Source organism: Lonchura striata, chromosome 1 (genome assembly GCF_050655825.1).
Source record: "Lonchura striata isolate lonStrDom1 chromosome 1, ASM5065582v1, whole genome shotgun sequence".
NCBI classification, from domain to species: Eukaryota; Metazoa; Chordata; class Aves; order Passeriformes; family Estrildidae; genus Lonchura; species Lonchura striata.
Genome location: NC_140703.1, coordinates 104,930,784 through 104,946,437, shown reverse-complemented (window position 1 = coordinate 104,946,437; position 15,654 = coordinate 104,930,784). Strand labels below are relative to the sequence as shown.

The 15,654-nt window shown below is 39.1% G+C and overlaps 1 protein-coding gene across 17 annotated transcripts in view; it reads left to right on the top strand.

The window, feature by feature from the left end:
* Positions 1–15,654, top strand: part of LOC110483230 (uncharacterized) — a 305,445-nt gene that overhangs the window by 181,176 nt on the left and 108,615 nt on the right. For all 17 annotated transcript variants that reach the window (XR_014949909.1, XR_014949927.1, XR_014949930.1 and 14 more), the window contains one exon: positions 12,770–12,840. Coding sequence is in view for 8 of the 17 variants with exons in the window: in XM_085559785.1 (XP_085415911.1) it covers positions 12,770–12,840 (71 nt within the window). In the remaining 9 variants the exon portion in view is untranslated. The remainder of the gene's footprint in view (positions 1–12,769; positions 12,841–15,654) is intronic.

Here is a 15,654-nt window from a genome sequence, read left to right as displayed (position 1 = left end):
TCAGTCATTATTGAATAGAGAATTTCTGTTATTGAATAGTGAATTTCTATCCTTTTTCATCTTGGATTTTGATGTACAATTAGGCAAAATTTAGAAATACCAGAATTCCATTAAATCGAAACAGGATGGTTGGACATTTTCAACTGAGAGGAAATTATTTTTAATTCCTCAAATGGAAGATATTTGGTTTGCAAACTTCTGTAGTCTAAAGAGAGTTCTAGTACTGGCCCTTATTTGGGCCAGTATTCTTACCCTTATTCATGGTCCCCAGCTGCTGCTGCAGTTTCAAAACTGATTCTCACTCTGTGCCAATGGAATATCTGCATCCTGAGAAATACAGGTCATTACAGCTGGAGTCCTTTGAAGATCTGTGTCCTGCAAAGAGTAATTGCAGGAATGGAAAAAAAAACCAAAAACAATGGGAGAACAGGAAGAAATAAATAAAGCATTAGGTGTTCTTTATTGTTTCGCTGTTGATATTCCAGAAAAAATATGACAAGTCATGTACACCCAAAACTTTCATCTGACATATGAAGAGAAAATAATGCTTAGTCTTTTATGGTATTTGATTTTCTTTTTTTTTTCCTCTCAGATAATCAGACTACTCTTCAGAAACATGTCAGAGAAGTTACGTAGGCATCAGTTTCCGTTGGACAAAAATATTTTGATTCCTTCAAAGGAAATAATACATTTGGACACAATAAGCCACAGATGCCTTTTCATTTTCTTCTTCAAGCATAAAGGCATGTTGACCTTTTGTGATAGATTGCTTCCTGAGAATATAGTGAATTTATTTCCATTCTTTCTTCTCTCTGGAGATCAGTTTGTCTTCTCTTCATAGGGAGTAAATAATCCGTGTCTTATTTCTTTGGATTGAAGAACCCAACTAGCCCCTCATCTCTTTGACTTTTTCTCTTCCACCATCTGTTCATCATATGCTTTCATGGGCAAATCCACCCATCAAAACCAAAGAGTAGACACCTAGGATTGTATTGTAAATTAATTTATAGATGCATGTAAGATGATGGGAAAATCTGCTGAATTGCATTATACCAAGAACACTTTATCAGGTGAAACCAGAACATTCTGGGAATTCAGATACATATAAAAAGTTGGAATATAGACTTCATGTTTATTGCTAAACATGCAGACCTTTGTCTATTTCTTCATAGCATGTACACAATTTTATTCTAAGCACTGAAAAGTAATGCCCTGACCTTTTACTCCCCATACTGCTATTTGTTCTGCGTTCATGCCTAAAGAGGCTACCTGGAACAGAGGCCTGTTAAGGGAATAAAGTAGGTATTTATTAAGGGGCCTTCAAAGGATACATCTTGGGCAGTACAAGAGCCCAGCCAAGGCTACACCCAAGATGAAGGAGGGGTCATGACTTCACACTTTCATAAGTTCTGGTTCATTTACATGTTGGGGTTAATTGTCCAATTACAGCTTCAGGTTTTGAAGTTCCATCCTCCCAGACTGCTCTCGTCAATTTGCCATTGCTTATTCTTTTTGGGCCTGAAGCTGCAACAGTGTCCTTGGTTCTCAGGCTGGAAAAGGATTTTTTTGTCTAACTAAACTGTGAAGAGGACTTGCTAACACTTTCTATGAAATTCAGAGTTATTCACTAAGGCAGTACAGAACCTGAAAAGTATGAAAGCTAAAACTTAAGGCATTCATGTCAGCAGCCTCATAAGCTACAACTTGTCACAAGCAAGAGACAAATACTTAGAAAGCTTTCACTCTTTTTGATCTCTGTAATCAACTTTATTTCCTCTACAGAATTCCAATTATCCCATTAAACAATGAGTCAGGATGCTTATATTGATACAGGTGCCTTAATTGGTTAATTGGAACTCATGTCAGCCCCAGCTAAGAATTTGTTTCCCTCAGGTCTCCTTAGACAGCCACAGTTCCTCCTAAGCCATAATGGTAATTCCTGGCAGGTGTAGTGCCAGAGCACAGAATTTAGGTGCACCCACAAGCACCACACAGCACACACCAGTCCATGGTTAGCCATACATATACTTGCTGATGAGCTTTTATTTTCTTCTACCTTGTCATTTCTAACCTATTTAATTTTAATTATAAGACTGTGATCATACAGCACTGACCATATGCTTCTAAAACCCATTTGCAAGAAAAAACATCCTAATAATATTGCTTTTTTAGTAGCATTCCAAAGCAATTAAGCACCTATTAGATGCCAGTGAATTCTGCTTTCAGTCTATCATATGCACATTTATTTGCATATGCTGTCCTGTGAGTGATATAATTTTCATTATTGACTTATGAGGATAGAAATAATAGACAGACTATTTACTAAACTGTCTTTAACTCTGCATCAACAAAACAGCTAATTAAATGTGTAACAATTTTCACTGACATAAACTGTGAGATTTTAAAGTCAAGGTGAAGAGAAGGACAAACATTCATCTGTGCTCTCTAAGACTTGTTCTCACCATGGAAAGAAAGCAGGTTATCTGGTCCTGTAAATCATCTGAGAAACCAGACAGAACTACAGGTAGATCTTAAAAAGTAATTTCCTAGGAAATTAGTTTTTCAGGACCAGGGAAACCCACTAGTGAACTGTCAGGATTATTATATTCTAAACTTACATCCTGATAAATGTCATGAGCATGAGCTTCTGCTGTAGTCCCTAGGAGGCAGTTTCCAAAGGAGCTACAGAGTAATTAAGTGCTCTACTCAAGGGACTGTAATAGTTGTTTCTCAACTCCATTTCTGGTTTAGTTTACTTTACAGATTTAAGTTCTTTCTCTGTGCTGATGTAAATGAACTCACATTCTCCCCTCCTTATTCTGCTATATTAACTACAAGTTTGCAGGTAGGAACAGCTGTAGGAGGCATCATAGTCATCCCTAGTCCATAGACTGTAATCTTGTACCTGCCAGAGGCAGCAGCTTGTAGAGGGCAACTCAATCTGCACCTTGTGAGTTGCAGACTAACATTCAGAATGGGGGATGACTCTGCTTTTCTGATCATGGGAATGCATCTCTGTTTATCCTTTCAGAAGACACATTCAGCTCAGATAAAGTAAATTAAACAAGCAGCTTCTGCTAATGATCTTGTATAATATCTGCTTCAAATTCTCTCTGTTGTGGCTTGTGTGGTGGGTTGAAGCTGGATGGACACCAGAGAGCCACTGAAGCCACTCTGTCACTTCCCTCCTCAGCTGGACAGGGGAGAAAAAATACAGTGAAAGGCTTGTGGGTCAAGATAAGGATGGGGAGAGAGTACTCACCAGTTATTGTCATGGGCAAAACGGACTCAGCTTGGGGAAGTCAGTTTAATTTATTACCAATTAAATCAGAGTATGATAATAAGAAATAAATCCATATCTTAGAAACACCTTCCCCTACTTCTCCCTTCCTTCAAGGCATAAGTTTGCTCTTGTTTTTCTCCACCTTCCTCTCATCCAGTGGTCCAGGGGATGGGGAATGAAGTCTGTGGTCAGACCTTGTCTCAGCCACTCCTCTCTCCTCAGTGGGGCAGCTCTTCACTCCTCCCCTGCTCCAGTGGGGAGTCCCTTCTATGGGAGACAGTCCTGCACAAATGGCTCCAGAGTTGTTCCTCCCACACAGTCTCTCTCCTGTGGTGGCTCTGCCTTGTAGCCAGCTGGAATTGGCTCTGTTGCACTTGGGGAAAGCTTCTGGAAACTGCTCAGAGACCACTTCCAGCCATGCAAACCCAGTGCAGCTCGATTGTATGACCTGATGCCCCTCTGAAATGTGCTAAAAGCTTGATTTGCATATAATTTTAAATAATAATTAAAATAATATAGTTTGACTAGAAAACTCCCCATCAGTCCAAAAAGATAGTGGTATCTGCAGATGATACATTCTAGCAAAGCATCTTTTTATACACACAAGCTGACAGGGGAAATTTGTCAGTGGTTTAGTCACCACTCAGCTGAATCACCACAATCTCTTTTTAAAAATAGCTTCATTGCAGCAAGGGGATTCATCTCTCCTTTAGTAAATTAGATTAAATGCAATACAACAGGTACTCTGCAGAGGTATATTTTGGGATAGAACAGAGCTCTGTTTCTTCTTGTGGGTGTTGGCTATTTAATATTTTTTGAGTAGTATCTTTTATAGACTGGGGTGCCAATTGCTGCTATGCAGCAGTATGAAATAATGCCATTCCAAATGTGCCATCTTCAGGGATACTGCTTCTGAATATGATCACAAAACTAGTGAGGTTTCTCCTTGTAGGCATAAGTGAACTGTATAAAATAAGTTCCTTTTCATACAAAGCATAATTGTCACAAAGGAATAAAAGCAGCAATTAGGACACCTGTCTTAGGGAGGGAACCACTTAAGGTGGTGATTTAGGCCCAGGATAAAGCATTCCTTTCACCTAGGCTGCACAAAACAGCAGCTGGTACACCAGGCTCTTGAGCACAGAGAGCTCATATTTTGGAATTCTTATTCCTAATGAGTTCAACCACTATCCATTCCCTTCTTCCAAAAGATTCACTGAGATACTTGCACACATTTATGTAGTAGTATCTGGTGTTTTGATTCCTTACAGTTTCATCTCAAAGTCAAAAGGCAGCAGTGCTGAAAATCAGAGCTGGGTAAATTCCAGCATGTTCAGCATATTCATCACAAATAGCAGAATTTGTGAATTATTGTCTCCTCAGTGATTAGATTTCTGAATGTGAATGAAATTGACAGAAGTTTTTAATATCTCTGATACTTCTAAGTTTCTTCTGTGATTTCTCTGGTATCTAGAGAACTATGAATGCAAATGGAAGGGTTTTCCTCTCAGGTGGGACACTTCTCGGATCTCTCTGGTTTTTTGGGGCCACTGTTTTCATAATGAAGAAATTTTGTTTCTGTTCAACTCTAAGGATGCTTTTTTTCTTTTATATCCATCTTCATTTTCTACTGTCAGGAGCAACCTTCAAGGCATCATGAGCTGGCTTTCTGGCATCACAGGCTTGAATTTCTGACCTTGCAATGGCAGTGCTCGTGAGATTTCCAGATCAGTTTTATGTCATCAAGGAGCCGATTACTGAAAAAAAAATTCAAACATTTGATTTTGCATTGAAAGCAACTTCAGCTCTTTTAAAGTTTACTCATTAATTGCTAGGATTTGCTTTATAGCATCTACAGCTGGGAAGAAACAGACAAGATCTTCTGGCAATTTGAGCTCATTCAGCTTGCAAAAGCCACTGAAATAAATGTATACTTCTACATAAGTGTTATCAATGCATATGTTCTCTAGGAATTGGAATAAGCCCAATGTGGCCATGCACTTTCCAGATAAAAAGGGGATGTCCTCAGAGCAAGGTTACTTACAAACCACAAAAGATTTTTGGTATTTAAAAAAAAGCTGATTCCAGACTGGGTTTTTGTGAAAGAGTCTATACTAGAAAATAGTGGGGAGTCTGCAGCAAGGAAGGTCAGGGTTAGAGACATAATAGTTAGCTGTAAACTCATCCCATCTTTTCTATTTCTTGGGTTTAGACTGGGTCTATCCCAAGGTATCCTTTATAAATTAATAGGTACCTTTATAAATTAATAGGGCAATGAACAGTCATGATATTGGGACACCTACATGGGCAGTGAGAGTGTGGCTGAGAGGCTGGGCTGCAATACAGTGGTGGTAACACAGCTGTGTTTCCTGAACAAAATCCAGAGCTTAATTTTCAGGGTCTGAATAGTTTTAAACCCTTCAATTGTGGGGAGCAGTAAACATCTTCCTTGTTATTCAGATATTTTAATGGTTCTATTAGCACTTGCCAAATTTTGTCCATTGCTCATTTCAGATATTTGCATCCCACCCTAATGACTCTCTTACAGCCACGGTAATACATGCTGGGTTGTATTGTTGCCAGCATTCCACTGAAATGAAAGGTGATCACATCTGGGGCATTATTGTAAATGTGTCATCATCACATGTGCCGTAACTTCTGAGCTTTGGATGTGTGCTTTAGCAACAGTGGGATTATTGGCAGAATATGATGTGGAATTATCCAAAATGTTCATGCAGAGGCTGCACATCCTGTGTTCATTAATTGTTTTCAATCTCAAGGACTCCAGTTAATTCCTCACGAATTGGAACTACACAGACAAATCCCATGACAATTAATTATTCATTTGTTTTTCATAAGAAAACAATAATCTTCAGATTTAATTTGATTTGGTGTTTAAAATGGAAATCTGAGGAAGGCTTTCCTGCTGCTTGAAGTGAATAGCAAATGAAGAGCTTCCTGGAAGACTGCACATAATTTCCACATGTTCAGAGCAGCATGGTTTAGAAAGGTTTGTAGCAGCACTGAGGGACAGCCACCACAGCGGAATTACCGACTCACTGCTCTTCACAGTTGTTGTCCAAAGGTGGCCTCAGTAGAATTGTCAGAAGCAAAACTAAAATAGGTTTGAGAAGGTCTGAGTTGGTTGCCTCTGACCTCCTGGGAATGTGAAAAGGAGTGGGAATGCTGTTGCCAAGCCCATGCAGGAAGGAAGCTCTAGCGCTTGTTCAACCGACCAAAGTGAAGCAGGAGTCTCTTCATTCCCCAGCTTTCCTCCAGTGCAATCACTAAGTTGGAGGGCACAGATACTGTTACCAGCTCAGGTCACCCCTACAAGGCAGCTCACTGGGGTCTGACCACCACATATTTCAAGGAGGAGCACACCTTAGCCAGCATAGCAGCCCTGCCCTCCCTCGACCTGCTGGCCACAGTTCTCTTGGTGCAGCCCAGGACACAATTTACTTTCTGGCCTTCAAATGCACACGGACAACTCATGTCCCACCTCTCCCCCACCATCACCCCCAAGTCCTGCCAGGCAGGGCTACTCTCAATGTGTTCATCTCCCAGTCTGGATTGATACTGAGGGTGCCTTGACCCAGGTGCACCCTTGCACTTCATCTTGTTAAACCTCATGGGATTCCTATGGGACCAGTTCTTGAGACTGTCCAGGTCCCAAAGCTGTACTTCAGGTGTGGCAACCACACCACTCAGCTTGATGTCATCTGCAGACTTGCTGAGGGTCACCATTATTTCTGAGTCTATCTGAATAGTCATTTGAGAGATTTGTCTGCCAGCTGCCCTGCTATTGGGAAATTTTTGATGGTAGCATAAGGTTTGTACATGTCTGTTGGCCACTCTGCATTGAAATAGAGAGGATCAAGCTCACAATTTCACCTGTCTTCTGCAAATCAGAGCATCAGTATTGGTAAAGCAGAGCTTTCTAGAGGCTCCTTTATTTCAGTGATATTTTAGTCAAGACTATCTTGTTAAGCAGAACTGGTTTATTGCATCTATTTACATGTGTTAATAGGAAAAAAAAATGTTAGCTACAGCAATTGCTACATTTTTTCTTCAGAAATGAGAATGCTGGACTCATTTGTGCTTTCTGCCCATGGTGAAGCATATAGTGATTGCAGCAGGGCCACCTTCACACGCCTGGGTTCAGAAATCAGTGTCCAGAGCTGCAAGTGTTTTCCCAGCAGTAAGACAGACAAGAGTTCTCAGTCTTCTCAAAAAGAGACTCTTTTTATCTCTCCTTGCAAGGTGATCAGTGTTATCAGCTGGTTTGAGAGCCCATTTGTGCCAGAGCAGTGCAAAAGAAACAAAGCATGGAGTACAGTGCTCTCAGACCTTATTTTTAGACTGGAAATAATGTTGGTTTTATCTTCCTTGATGACTGTTTTCAAAGGCACACAGGGTGGACATTGCTATTTTACCTGTGAGTGCAACCTTGTTTACAAAATCAAGGAAACATTTAAATGTGCCAAGATTGTAGATAGTAGCTTTCTTTCCAGTTTTTTCTTGTTCTGGTTGTTGTTTGATTTTTGTTGTCTCAGAAAAAAAAAAAAAAATAAAAAAAAATCCACCAAGTAACTGATTTAAATAGAATATGATATTTTCTTTGCTGTACACAGGGGAAGTATTGGTTTGGTTTTTTAATTTTTTTGGAAAGACCAGACTTTCTGTGATTCACTGAATCTGTGTAGAAGGTACCTGCAGAAAACATGATAGCACCTTTTGCAGTACTTGTATTCTTTATACAATAAGATAGTTTTTTATTTCTTATTCAGATTCCCAATGAACTGGTACCTTCTTGGTAAACAAGCTGTTGGGAGGTCCTCCCGTTTTCAGCATCATCTTGATCTCATGAAAATCTCCTGGAGAGTTATATGTTGTGGTGGCAGAGCATACTTAACCACTGATTATCTGAACTTCAAGAGGTCACCGATGAATTGTTTGTCAGCTTCCTTCACTGGCTGAGAATGATTGTTCTCATGGTTTCTCTGTTGAGCTGACTTATCTTTGCATGTTTCCCTTCAGTGTTTTGGGAGTGCATCTGAATCCAGGTTTCTATGCAGAAAAGCCAGATATTTTACTAATTCCTTGGGGTAAGTGTGATGTGATAATCTGACCCTGTCAGCAGTGACAAAACTTTCAGTCCCTGGGAGGTGAGAAGGAAGAGGAGGGTGTGAAGGATGAGGTGCATACACCTTCAAACCTGGACTATCTGTTTCTTCTGCTTATATTTGACTGGCATGGAGACCACTGTTGGCTAAGGTGAATGACCCTTAAGTCCAAGAGATGACTTAGAAGCACTTTTAAATGGCCAAGGTATTAGGAGCTGCAGTTTTCTTGCTGATCTTGGCCTTTATTCATGTTCCTGCAACTCTGGGGGGTGAGCAAAGACATGGCTGGGGAGGCTCTGTGCCAGGTGAGGATGTGTTTACCCAGGAGGGATCCCTTCAATCAGGATATGCTGTCAGGTTAGGGCTGCTTGTTTGTTTGGCCGAGTCAAACTAGCTGGAAAAGGGGCTGGTTTGAATGTACAGCAGTAGCTAAATAAGTAATTGCAGATATAGGGGGCACTCCCTGGAGAATCAGGGCAGGTTTGGTTGTTGTAATCCCTTGCTAATGAAGCTACCAATGCTGTAAATGGCAAAGGGAAAAAGAGGCTCAGGCAGAGCAGCAGAAAACCAGAGGACAAACACATTTTAAACCTTTTCTTGCTAACTTGGTATATAGCTTTGATCATTTCACAGAAACTAATTCAGGAAATGAATGACATCAGAGAGGCAAAGAATCCATTTTATCCTCCTTTTTCCTCTTTTTAGAATGTTTTCTTCAATACAGATATGGCAAAAGTACAGAACAACGGCATGAAAAAATAGAGATAGCAATTTCAAGAAAAAAGGAATGCACTAAATGCTACCTGCTGTCTACCCCATTTCAGATAAAAGTAGTGAGTCTCACTGCACGTTTTACTCTCAAGAATTCAAACTTTAAGTTGAAATGTTTTTTTCATTGGAATTTTGGGATAAATTTAAGAATAGGCAGAGAGAGAGGAGAAACAGTCAGGGACTAATCAAGGACTAATTTGTTTCAAATCTGTTATATCCAAATATCACAGAGAAATGCCTTAACATAGATGTTTTATCAAAGGAAAGCCAATTTGAGATCATAAAACAAAAGATGAAAAATGTCTTAACAGAAGATTAATAGAAACATAAATACTCTCAAATTTTCTAGAGGGACAAGGAAAAGAGCCTCAAATGAGACACTTAAAGAAAAGAAAATTGTGCCTAGTAATCTTGAAAGAAGATAACTGCAGTTATGTCATGCAAGACAACTAACACAAGTTGAAGCTTTTCTATCCCTTCCTTCTCCCTCATTGCTCTGGGGCTGGGATCCTACACTCATCATCTGCCATTGGTGAAACAGCTGTGCAGAGGCTTTGCCAGGAGCTGTGATGTGTTGGAACTTCACAAAGGGTGAGGGAGGTCTACACCACAGAAGAAACATCACCAAATCTGAGTTTAGACATCCCCTAGAGATCACAGGAATCAGAAACAGCAGTGTGGGGTGTTAAAGAGGAATTGGCATGGTGAAGGTAACCACATGAGTCACACAGCTTGGGGTGGTCAAAAGTCCAGTCATGGTTTATCAGCACCTTCCTCAAGGAAGCCAGGAGCTGACTGTAAATCAGGAACATGTTTCTCTAAAGCCCCTGGATGAGTTTTTCTTACTTAGCTGTTTAACTGCTAAGTCTTTTGCTTGTCTCTGTCTTCAGCCATCTCTGATTTAAACAGGTGGACCCTATTTTTAGGCTCTTCCATCTTACTGTTGAGTGCCCCTGAGACAGGGATGTGCTTCAGCATTTTAGGGCTTTCCCGTGATCCAAATTTTTTAGAAGTTTAAGTAGAACCAGGTGGTATTTTTCTGTCATATCATACTTAATGAACAATGCTTAATATGCCACAGAGCTTTGATGCCTACCTCTGAAAAACAAAAAGGAATAGACCTTCTAATCTGTGGAGTCAATATAGTAGCCAGTTCCTTGGATGGCTCGCATTTTTTATATGGCTAGGTTCCAGGTCCATGAAGCTTTATTGTGCTCAGATAATAGGTACTAGCACCAAGGCCTGCTCCAAAGTCCACCTGAAGCCATTAGAAAGGCACTCTTGATCATCCTGCTTTGAAGACTTGCCCCCATCCTTGTATTTGTCTCTCCCAGTCTGAAGGGTGCATGAGGACTGCAGCCAGAGGAGCCACAAAGCTCTGACTGAGGGCCTGAAGGCACCAGGAGCCCAAGCAGACCTGGGAGCAGCTCTGATGAGAAGCAGGGTTTACTGCTTCAGTGTCACACGGGCAGTGGGCTGCTTTTTTTGACCTCAGCAGATGATTGTACATGGACCTGAACTGCAGTGGTTGGACTTGAGTCAGAAACTTTGAAGTGTGGGGTCTTTCTGACACCTTATACTATGCTATGAAACAAGTATCTAAAAATCTATTGTATTTCTTTAGGAAGTCAGTGTTTTTCTTACTCAGATAATTATGTGTGATTATAAGCATTCCTCTATAAAATATCACCAAAAATAAATTCAGTTCAAATATGATAAGGACACAAATATATAATACAAAAATTACCAGGGTGGATTTTTAACAAGAATTTTGCTTACTTTTTCCCTAGTGAATGCTCTCTAATTCTTCTCAATCTTGGTAACTGTTTACATTATTTTATACATATTCATATTTATACATTCATTTATATTTATTACATTCAAAAACAAAAGCATGGGGAGACTTTTTAGTCAGCTGTACAAAAGTACTTACTGCTGGTCTTTATTTGATAATTGAGAAAAAAGTAAAAAATCCAACCAGATTACTAGATCTCCATAGCAGGCCAAAGAAGCTGCAAAGTTCATTTTAACAACATACCATGACTGGAGCAGGAGCTGGACATAATGCAAGCAAGAGAGGTTAAGAAGAGAGAGGTGAATCTGTATTAGGTTGTCATGGTCAGCAGCTACATATTTTGATTTATCTTTGCCTTTCCTGTTCCTTTTGCTCATCCTGATGGGACTGCAGCAGTGTTGCCACACTTGGGGAAAGGATGTGGCCTCTTCCTGGGGACTGCAACACAAAATGTTTTCTGTTCCTCTCTTTTCTTTTGCTCTTTGGGGCAAATTTAATAATATAACTAATTTAATAATATACTCTGCAAAGAGTATGGGCCCCCAAAGCAGCACAGGCATTTTTTATGCCAAACCCCCCTAAGAAACTCAATACCCCTTGGATATACAGCTGCTCTTGTCTTAGGAGTCAAGGCAGGACAGCTTTTCTATTGAGGCACCAGACCCAGAATCACAGCTAACATCTTGCACTTCCCACACCAGTGGTCCCTTGAGGCTTGAGGAGGAAACTGGATTATGAATAACGAGGTACCTGAACAGCTGGTGACTCACTGGAAGTCTGTGGTCTGAGATATTGACAGTCTGCCAACAATTTGGTCATGGTTGTCAGTGAGAGGAAAGATAAGAGCGGAACCACAAAGTGGTGTTGATTTTTAAAGGTCAGCAGACTTGTGGTTCAAAGTCACTGTGGGAGCAATCTTCTGGATTTTCACAGAGATTCACTGATAAAAGGAAAACTAAAAAAATGTGGATTATGTCCTTTTAATACAAAATACCTACAAATTAGAATTCTGAATACAATGGCCCAAACATTACTGCATATTCTTCTTTGTGTTCCAATGTGGAAGTTATTTTGAAACATTTCTCATCACAGGAATACCAAGTTTATGGGAATATTTGCTTGTGCATTTGATTGTCTTCATCCCAAAGGTGATATAAATAAATTTATGCAATGGGATTACCAGGAAGAAACCAATGAGCCCTATTTGCTTGTAGTTCATCATCTGTATTGAAGAAGGTGGAAAAGCCATCAGAGTTAACAAATGTGTCTGAAAATCATGCTTTCTTTTTATTGTAGTCTTACTGATCTTTACCAACTTGACAAAATGACATTCAACTTGTAAATATTGCTAGTGATTGTGTGCATTAATGCAGCTAATATCACTGGGGTTTTCATTTGACACAAAACAAATGTAACAAAAAAACCAAATCAAATTATCCTCAATATAAATGAGTTATAGTATGTTCACAGTGCTGCAGCCCTGGAAAAATGGAATATTCTAAACCACCTAAAAAAAGTCAGAACCCATGGGAAAGTTGTAGGTCCCTGAACTAGAGATGGTTAGATGGAATAATTTATCCTCCAGGTGAGTCTTTCCATCTCTGACAGCATCTGTCTCATTTGTTATTTCTCTGCCTCCTACTTTATCTGGCTCACAGATGTTACCCTCCCTGCATTTTTGTGAACTTGTTAACACAATACTAAGATATTTTCCCTTTTCATGTCTTGTTCTGTTGAATTACTCAGTCAAAAACATACATTAATCAAGCTTAATTTCTTCCTTTTGCTCCACAGATTCAGGCAGCGATTATTACTTAAGACACCATCTCTTTGAAGAGTATATATGCAATAATGCTCCATTTCAGGTAGGTAGTCCAGATAATCTTTTAAATATTACTATACTGTTCCTAGCTTGATTTTCTTTTCTGACTCAAAGCAAAATCATTAAAAATATCTTTTGGAATACGGGCAAAAATAATAATAGATATCAAATATAACCTGACATAAGCCCGTTTCATCCATACTGAGAAATTCCTCACTTTCTGTAGAAAGTTTTTCAACTTCTTTGTGGCACAGCAGAATTAAACTTAAAACTCATCCTTCCTTGCTGTCATTGCATCGTGCAGAATATCTGCTCACTGCAGTTGTGGAGCTGACTGCTGTAGAGGTGAATAAAGCCATTGTTCGTCTTCGTACTTCCTTGTATTGAATGAGTCCCTGACACTGAGAGTGAGGTACAGAAAAGTAATGTGCAAACTTAAATTGTGTGGGTGAGAGGACCACTCTAATACAGTCACTGGGTTTTTTCTTTGTGATTCTTTGAGCGCTTTGTGATTTCCTTAGCTCTTCACTGCCTTACATAGACAATATTTTATCAGTAGAGTAACTGATGCAGAGCCCTTCTAGAGTTATCCTGACTTATTAAAAAAAAAAAGGCTGCAACTTTTGTTAAAGAGAAACTCAGCCTGTCCTGAAATACATTTTTCTACACCACTCTAAACTATGGCAAGCCCAGTTCAAAGTTACCAGAATATGGCATTCTTACTTGTACTGAGTAGACTTTTTTCCATTTTTAATTTTAAAAATTTTAGAATTACTTTTTTTTTCCTTGGAGACTTATAATGCTAATATTTGAAGTGGGGCACCATTTATCTAGATAGTGACTGCAACAGTAGCATTGTTCATTTGAATAAGCTGGACTGACTTACAGCTGTTGCTGTCTTTTTTTATTCTCATGAGCTTGTAACACCATGCTGAAGATAAAAAGTGAAACTCTTGGGATAAGAAAAGCGCTTTTCTGGGGTTTTGTTTGTTTGTTTGTTTGTTTTTCCTTTCAAGGAACACAGGACACTCAAGGAAAATGTACAGGAGTTGAATGCTCTGTAAAATTTCTTAGAAAACTGTATTTTTGTGGCTCCAAAAAAGGACTCCTTGACCTGCATCACTTCCTCATAACTAAGCAACACTGTGCCATAGAAAGCACATATCGAAGGATTTCTTCTTAGCCAGATCCTCCTCTGCTTGTCCACTGCTCCACTTGTAGATCTTCTTGTGTCTAAAAAGTGGTAGCAAGTCTAATAGGTTCACACTTCAGGCTTGACACAACTCAACAGAAATCTTTGTCCATCACAAGATGAAAAATAATTGAACCTAGGCTTCCTGGCATCTGACTAGAGACATGGAGTATTCAGAATGTCTCAGCAAATTTAAAGTTTTTGGTTCTCCACTAACTAAACCTTTTACTTTATATGTATTAAGTCAAAATGTAAAAAACCCCAAACCAATCAACTACCAACAAAAAAAAAAAAAAAAAAAAAAAAACACCACCAAAAAAAATACTCCAACAAAAACCTCCAAACCTTTAATTTGTAGATGGTAATATTTGTATTCCTTTGAAAAATCTCTTAATAGCATCAGGCAATCCAACTCCTCTAGTTTTTGCAAGAAAAAAAATAGAATATTTAATATATTTAAATTTCATATAATAGAAAATTTGCCTTGCCTTGCCTTGCCTCATTGTTTTTTGGTTGGCTGGTTAGTTTTGTCTTGGCCTTTCTGTGCTCATGGTATTTTCCTCCTTAATCCTCCTTCGATTTGGGATTAGAACTCAATCCCCACACTAGGTTCAGAATTTTGCTGAATTCATCTGTTGTTGCTTGAATCCCTGAAGTGAGTTCTATTTTATTATGGAATGCTTAGGAATTACTGAAACTTCTGAGACTGTTAATGAGAAGCTGGAAGTCCAATGATTAATTAATATATTGTAGTCTCTTTTACTTGGTTTTAGTTCTGTACCATTGCCTGGGGGGACATATCTCTTAGGTTGTCTGGCAGCAGCCTCATTATTAACAGAAATAGGCCATAACTTCTTCAAATAAAATATTTTCATTGATCTTAAAAGAGAAATTTTAACTCTGAGCACTCTGTTTAGTTTCATAGCTGTCTTTTTGTGTCATTGTTGTAACACTGGGACTCTACAAGGTCACACCACTTTGTGCTGTGCATCATTAAGGCTTGCAGGTCAAGCACACTTGGGTCAGGAGCTACACTCAAAAACAACAGCAAATATTGAAGTTTAAGTGGATGGCATTAGTCCCCAGAGGTCAGAATAAAAGTGCCCAATGCCATTTTGATTCAGGAGGGAGCATCTTTCTGATACTTTTCATAAAAAAACCCAAACAATTCCAATATTTAACCTGCAGTCACGAGAGTTTAGGACCACAGATACCTTCGGATGTGCAGCTTACATCCAGATCTTCTTAAAATCAAGAAGAAAAAGCACACGCAGATAAGGGTCAGTGAGTAATTTAAAAAAGGCAATCAAAAGGTTCAAAATTACCTGTTGGTGTCTGACCTACAAAAATCACCAAAAGCTACCAGCTGGCATTTTCTGGCCATGGGAATGGCTGTAGGGATGCTAACTCTAGTAGCCCCAGCACTGAGAGCTACCTTCTGTCTAATTAAATCCCATTCTAGTTTTAGGAACACAAGGATTCACTTTGTATTTTGTGAGACTATCTGGATTAAAATGATATAAATCAGTCAGTGTAATATGATTTTGCAATTTTTTTTTTTTATTTAGGAAAGTGTCTCAAGAATAAAATGTTGAAAAATTTGGAATATTGTATGTAACAGTTTTGGTAATATTATGCAACATTCAGCTGAAAGATTGTGGCAAG